The sequence below is a fragment of the Eucalyptus grandis genome, chromosome 4, assembly GCF_016545825.1.
Source record: "Eucalyptus grandis isolate ANBG69807.140 chromosome 4, ASM1654582v1, whole genome shotgun sequence".
NCBI classification, from domain to species: domain Eukaryota; kingdom Viridiplantae; phylum Streptophyta; class Magnoliopsida; order Myrtales; family Myrtaceae; genus Eucalyptus; species Eucalyptus grandis.
This window is the reverse complement of record NC_052615.1, coordinates 8312417-8320379: the sequence shown is the minus strand read 5'-3', so window position 1 is coordinate 8320379 and position 7963 is coordinate 8312417. Positions and strand designations below refer to the sequence as shown.

The window sequence follows — 7963 nt, the reverse complement described above, 5'->3', positions numbered from 1 at the left end:
TTCCTAAAGAAAAAATTTTAAAATACCCAATGTCAAATCAAATCGTAAAAGCCCCTAAAAAATAATAGGAAAGAAAGAAAAATGATGAAAGGGAACATATTCATTCTCCTCTCCTCGGCCATACTAGCTCTGCATCTGTCTCTTGGGTTCTCCTATAAATGGGTTTTCCATCTGCATAAACTTCATAGTTGAGTGAAATCTTCTGTCTCTCTCTGTCTCTCTCTGTCTCACTGTGAGTGATACTTGTTCTTCTGATAGAGAGAGAGAGAGAGAGAGAGAGAGAGAGAGAGAGAGGGGAGAGTCATGGCTGAGAATGGAAATCATGGTGTTGTGGTGGACATGAAGGACACGAACTCCACCCCTAAAATCAAAGAAGAAGCATGCCCCTGTTTCTCTCTGCCTTTCTTCCAAAAGGTGAGAGTTCAGGACTCTTCCCCCCCTGGTGTCTCCTTCCTGTACTTTTAGTACGCGTGCTGCAACAGAGAAGAAAGAAAATGAAATCAGTCTTTTCCCCTCTACTTTTTAAGTTCGTTTTATGTCCTTGCTTCTCCGTTTTATCTGTAGTTCCTTGGCATCCTGCTGCCCATGATTGAAAACTTCGTGTACTCTGGTTGTTGAAACGTCCGGATCTTTCGGAATTCATTTGGCAGTACGGACTGGTGTAGTCCTGTCCCACGGTGGCTCCGAAAGATCAACATGGAGTTTCGTCCCTGTGTCCAAAACCGAAGATTTTCTCCTTACCATTAGTCTCCAGTTAAAACAGACGCAACATAAGAGCAAAGTTAATCACCATAGATCCTGCACGAGTGATGCAGGATTGACTTTAACGTGATCTTGGGCTGTTCGCAGTGTATAGCGGAGATGCTCGGGACCTACTTCTTGATATTCGCCGGTTGTGGGTCAGTGGCGGTGAACAAGAATGATCATGTGGTGACGCAGCCGGGGATTGCGATTGTGTGGGGGCTCGTGGTGATGGTCCTCGTTTACTCCGTCGGCCACATCTCCGGTGCCCATTTCAATCCTGCCGTCACCATCGCTTTTGCCGTCACCAGGAGATTCCCACTGAAGCAGGTAATTTTTGGGAATTTTTCACTTTACATCTCGCATGGTGTCCTTACACAGCAGTGATCGCTTGCATCTACCGTGTCTCCATTCGCACGGTAATGGAGCTTACTGAAATTGAGGGATGATCGAGTAATTTACCGTCGATGTCCTATCTATTATGCCATCATCTAATGATGTTTAGATCCTCTTTTCCAGGTGCCGGCTTATGTATTGGCACAACTAATTGGGTCGACCCTCGCGGCCGGGACACTCCGGTTGTTGTTCACAGGAGCCACGACCAATTTACGGGGACGCAGCCTTCCGGGTCGGACTTGCAATCCTTCGTGATCGAGTTCATCATAACGTTCTACCTCATGTTTGTCATCTGCGGTGTTGCCACTGATACTAGAGCTGTGAGTTCCACTTCATGCTAAGTTTCACATAATAACTGGTTTTGTCAGTAATTCTGATAAACAACTTGCTCTACTATCTGAAATACAAGTTAGAGGGAAAAAAAGGTTGCTGTTCATCATGTGTGATCGCATTAACCATAATGAACAAACCCAAGTATATTCTTATTAAGAAATCTTATATTGATGGACTGTTTATGACGTGGACTTGATCCTGTAATTTAATCCCATAGCGATAATTACCTGTTGTATGAATAATCAATCATGCCATTCTTTAATCATTTTGTGCTTGATTTGGTCAGATTGGAGAGCTTGCTGGCCTTGCTGTCGGTTCAACTATACTGCTCAATGTGATGTTTACCGGGTAAATTTAACTTGTCCTTTCTGTAGTTTTAAATAGACTTGTCTTTTCTACAGTTTTAACTCATTCAAAAATGTCTTGATGATGCTTATTCATGTCCACATCAGTCTCGTTCCTGGTTCAAAGCTTTCTTTAAGCAACCTTGGAAGAAAATTGAGAACGCTGACCATTGATTTGTGCTCTATCGTTAATTAGGCCGGTTACTGGAGCATCGATGAACCCGGCGAGAAGCTTGGGGCCGGCGATCGTGTCTAAACAATACAAAGGGATCTGGATATACCTACTCGCCCCAACCATGGGCGCGATATCAGGGGCTGCTGTCTACAACACCATCCGGTTCACCAACAAGCCTTTGCGTGAGGTCGTGCCGAGCGGCTCGTTCCTGAGAAGCAGCGAGAGAAACAGCGTGAGAAACAGCGGGAGAAGTGGCTCCAACTGATGTGAGAGAGAGAGAGAGAGTTTGTCAAATGTCATACTAGTCTTCCACTTTTCGTGTATGAAATGGGGAATGTCACAAATCAAATAAGGTTTAACATATGAAACTTGCTTGATTGTATAAAAAGACAGGATGCGACTTGCCGTTTTAAATTTCCGCCAGCTATTTTGGACAACCTTTTAAATTGTTGGAATTCAAGTCGACAGAAGACGACTTACCTGATTCCGATGCGCAAACAACAATTAACCTCGGAATGAACGTTGAATTGCGGATGAATCACGAACAAAACTAACTCACGTTAGTCTGAATGCAATCACGAGAAAAGCACTCGATTTCCACAGCGTAAATGCAAACTGTTCTCATAAAGAGGAAATGGAACACCTTGATGGAAAGGGGAGAGAAAGGAGCGTACGTTCTCTTTAAACGTACGTTCTGCCAACAACAACCATCAATGGTTGTCTTCTAAGAGGTTTTTATACCTCTCACTTCATACCCTTTCAATAGTGTCTTGCACCCCATCATGAACGTATTAATAAAATAATACATCTCTCACTCGGACATAATGGGCTCGATAGCACTCTATCAAGAATATAAAACATTCAACATTCATCAACTTTATAAAACAATTTATACTGGCAAGTAAGCCGTGCGACCAGTGAGTACACCTGCACTTGGGAGTTCAAATTATGCACCTGTTAGTGATGATATAATTACTACAACCCTGAAAATAAATAAACAATTGATGTCTCACAGTGCCCCAAACATATTTTGTTACATCAGTCCGAGTATACCTATCCCTTAAAGGCTATACTTGACTATTCTCAAAACACCATGTATTTACAATTATAGGTCTATTTGGTTCGACTTTGGGAAAATGCCATTGGGAGAATGCAAATACTTTTGAGGTAAAGGGGTTTTCGGAAATATTAGAGCGTTTGGTAAATTATAGCATTGAAATGCAACTTAACGTAAACGCCGTTTAGCAAAATTCACATTTGTAATTAGCTTTTGTTATTTTTTATTTTTTTTAAGTCTGAAATCAAATTCCGGCAGCCAGCCACCGCCGGCCAATCGCCGGACGACCAGATCTGGCTGCCGCCACATCGCCAGATCTGGCCGCTGGAGGTCGCGGAGGAGAGATCTGGCCATCCAGCGGCCAGATCTGGCCTCACCTGGTCGCACGCGACCAGGCTACGCCGGCTGAGGCTACGCGGACCTCAGGCGAGGCTTCCCGACGGCCAAATCTGCCCCCCCTGGCAGCCAGATCTGGCCGCTCGCAGCTGAGCGCCACCCATCGCAAAGAAGAAGACGAACGGCGAAGAAGAAGGCAAACGACGAAGAAAACGATGAACAGTGACTTAGTGAACAGTAAAATCGCATCTCCGAAATGCCCAATGCTCAAAACAACACTAGCCTAGCATTGGGAATGCTGGCATTGAGCAAATGGGCATTCAAAAACACATGCCAAACACAAAATATTTTCCCCAATGAGCTTTGAGGCCCCAAAACCCCTTGAGAAAGACCAACCAAACGGGGCTTATATCCGCAACCACATAAGGCGATATAATTGGTCAACTAGTAAATACATGTAATTGATGTAAAACAATAATAGTCTTCTTTCGCACTCATGCATCTCTCCATTTCATAACAACTACTTTCCTAGACACATCCCATAAGGCCATATCTATTCATGACCACCGGTAACATGCTAGAGTAGCAACATTAATCTTTCATTTCAAGAACATAGTCAAAAGTAACATATGGCACAAAAAATGAGGTAAATTATAAATTACCTCAAGGGCTCACACGATGAGTAGATAGGAATAATTTTACTCATCTTCCCTTATCGGTCGTACAATGCACATGTAGTATGAATTACATACTATAGTGGATTTTTCTTTCTATAAGAGCGTATGTCATTTATTAAATATATCCACTATACGAATCTTAGCCTAAACATAGTCACGTGCTTCTCACGTACTCATGTTTAGATCGAGTGCTATATCAGCTCGCTTTCTATAGCGTCCAATTAAGTATTCACATCTGGCAACTTACAGGTATACATGATTGTGGGACTATCATGTTCGGTCTTATTATAAACAAATCACAAACCTCATCTTGACCCCAATTAAGGCGATATGTTTTATGTACTAAACTTGCTTTTTAACATTTATTTGTACATAACGTCTCATCTCAACGTGTTATCTAAAGCACTTGAGGCGATTGCTCATATGATAAGCCAATCATTACCTGCTGACATACTTTTCAATAATATATGTGTGTAGTGCTAGTCTCATGCTGTATTCATACTTATAGATAAAACATCAAGTCACTAATAAACAAACAAGTACAATTATATGTTTACAAATACATAAATCAATGATCCTCTATTATAACACATATCACATTATACGCAATCCTAGTGACATCCTGTGGGTCAAGAATATGTCTCTAGAAACAGCCTTCGTAAATAGATCAGCAACCATTCTATTGGTTGAAACGTATTGTAGGATCATTTCTTTATGCGCTATTATATCTCTTATTAAGTTGTTCTTTATGTCAATATGCTTTGTCCTTCCATGATACTTGGAATCCTTAATATAGGTAATGGCTGCTTGACTATCGCAATAAACTATCACCGGTCTTGGAACCTCAATGATAGTAGCTAAATTTTCCAAGAAACGTTTTAGCCATATTGCTTCTTGCACTGCGACAGAACATGCAATAAATTCTGCCTCCATCGTAGATAAGGCAGTGCATGTTTGTTTCTTGCTATTTCAAGAAATCGCACCTTCATTGAGCAAGAACGCATATCTAGAAGTCAATTTACGTTCATCCAGGTCTCCACTCCAATCGGTATCTGAATAGCCTAATAGGCGTAAATCATTCCCTTGGTAACAAAGTCAATAGTCCACGGTGCCCTTCAAGTATCTCGGGATCCTCTTCACTGCTTTCTAGTGTACTTTACCAGGATTCGATTGATATCGGCTTACCAATCCCACGGCATAACATATGTCGGGTCGAGTACACATTATACCATACATCAAACTTCCGACTGCACTAGAGTAAGGAACAGTTTCCATCACTTTAATTTATTCTAGAGTCTTAGGACACATCTCAGTACTTAGGCTTTCACCTTGCATGACGGAGGTATTAATGGGATTACAATGCTACATATCGAAACGCTCAAGAATCTTCATTATATAAGACTCTTGTGATAAAGTAAGGAGTTTCCTTGATCGATCTCTTTCGATCTTAACTCCTAATATATAAGCAGCTTCTCTCATGTCTTTCATTTCAAAATTGGAGGTCTTTTATGGTGATAACCAAGATCTTGTCATTTCCAGCTAATAGAATATCGTCCACATAAAGTGATAAAATCACAAATTTATCTTCGGACCGCTTGACATATACACGATGATCTTTTTCGATCATCGTGAAACCAAAAGTTGTTATTGCTCGATGAAAACGAAGATACCATTGTCTAGATGATTGCTTAAGGCCATATATTGAGCAATGAAGCTTGCAAACTTTATGCTCTTGACCTTTAGCTATGAAACCTATTGGTTGTTTCATATAGATTTCCTCATCTAGTTCTCTATTGAGAAATAACGTCTTTACATCCATTTGATATAATTCAAGGTCCAAATGTGCAACGATAGTTAAAATAAAGCATATTGAGACAAACCTTACAACTGGTGAAAAGGTTTCCTCATAGTCTATACCCTCTTGTTGAGTATAACATTTCGCCACAAAGCGAGCCTTATATTTTTCAATGGATCCATTCGCCCTTCACTTAATCTTGAAAACCCATTTGTTTCCAATGGCCTTACGAAGTCCCAGACATGATTTGCCCTCAATGACTCCATTTCATCTTCCAAAGCTTTTATCCATTCTTCCTTATCAGAGGATGAGAGAGCCTCTTGAACAGTCTTAGGCTCGGCATCGTCATTCTGAACAATCATAAATGCTTCTCCTTCAATCTCAAAACGACGACGGAGAATACTTTTACGATTACTTTTATGCAATTGAATTTCTCTTGAATTTAATTCATCAGGCGATGCAACACTCCCACTAAGTCTTGCATATTGAGGTAAATTTTCATTTCCCTCTACAACATCAGTAGGTGTGTTATCAGGATCTTCCATATCATATAATTGGAAGTCCTTATCAATTTCACCTCTATTAGGAAAATCGTTCTTCAAGAATGTGATATCTCGTGACTCCATTTCGGTCACACTTCCATTAGCTTGTTCACGTATAAATACGTACCCTTTGGAGTGTTCAGAATATCTTATAAAGATACATTTCTTCCCTCTAGATCCTAATTTGTCATATTTATGGGAATAATCATGAACATAAGCTGCATCCCCATGGACATAGACTACCCAAGTCTAGTTTCCTACCAATCCATAATTCATAAAGGGTGGAAGTGACCGATTTTGAGGGCACTCGGTTAAGTACATAGGCAGCAGTCAATAACGCATCTCCCCAATAGGAGATAGGTAGATTTGTTTGCGCCATTATAGACCTAACCATTTTCAATATGATTATATTCCTTCTCTCAGCTACCCCATTTTATTGCAGAGTACCAGGAATAGTCAATTGTTATATAATTCCCTTTTCATCACAAAGGGCCTTGAATTGTTCCGATAGATACTCATGTCCACAATCGGTTCTCAATGCCTTTATTGTTTTGTTCAACTGGTTCTCTACCATCGTTATATATCGTCTAAAGCAATCTAATGTTTCTAACTTATGGGAAATCAAAAAAACATAACCAAAACGTGTGAAGGCATTTATGAAAGTGATGAAATATGAGACTTCATGCCTCGCCCTCACGTTCAAAAGACCACAAATGTCAGAATGTATGAGTTGTAATGGAAATTCAGCTCTAATCCCTTTACCGAATGGTTTTCTAGTTACTTTTCCCGTTAGACAATGTTCATATATGGCTAGACTAACATTAGTGAGTGACCTTAAAAGGCATTTTCTAGCTAATCTTTGCATTCTTTGCAATCCAATGTGACCTAATCTAGAACGCCAAGTACTTGCATCAATCTCAACATTACTAGAAGATACAATTAAAGAAAAACAACCATCGATATTAATATTGTATTGATCATAGTCAATGTCTAACACCATAAAACCATTCGATACATGACCTGAACCAAAATAAACTATTTCATACAAAATGTCAACACAATCACCATAGAAATTCAATACATAACCTAAGTTAAGAAGAACAACTACAGAGACCAAGTTTCGTCGAATATCTGAAGCATAAAGGACATTTTGTAGGAATAGGTTTGACCACCACGTAATATTAATTTACATGTGCTGATACCCTTCACTTCAACTCTTAAGTTATTCCCAACATATATCCATCTTCTTCCAAGCTGTATCCGACAATACTCCACAAATGCTTCTCGAACTCTAGTTACGTGGTATGTTGCTCTTGAGTCTACAGCCCATATTGGATGAGATTTAGCAAGCATTACAGTACTAGAAACAAAAGCATTACTCAAAGTAATTGAGTAATAGGGTACATTTTTCGGCTCAGTGCTTTCACGAGCAAAATGACCCATCTTGCCACAATTGTTACACTCCATCTTGGCATTGTCCTTCTTCCCATCACGCTTCTTGCGTCGGAAGGTCTTAGCCATTTTTTGGGCCTGATCAGTCTTCTTCCCTTTGTTGTTAAACTGAAGA

At 40.2% G+C, this 7963-nt stretch overlaps 1 protein-coding gene across 1 annotated transcript; it reads left to right on the top strand.

Moving 5' to 3' along the window:
• Positions 1–252: 252 nt before the first annotated feature.
• Positions 253–2426, top strand: LOC104440862 (nodulin-26). The gene is given in 6 exon segments (XM_010053849.3): positions 253–414; positions 850–1071; positions 1261–1327; positions 1330–1457; positions 1757–1818; positions 2011–2426. Coding segments are annotated over 6 exon segments (834 nt in total). The 5' UTR covers positions 253–303; the 3' UTR covers positions 2255–2426.
• Positions 2427–7963: the final 5537 nt, after the last annotated feature.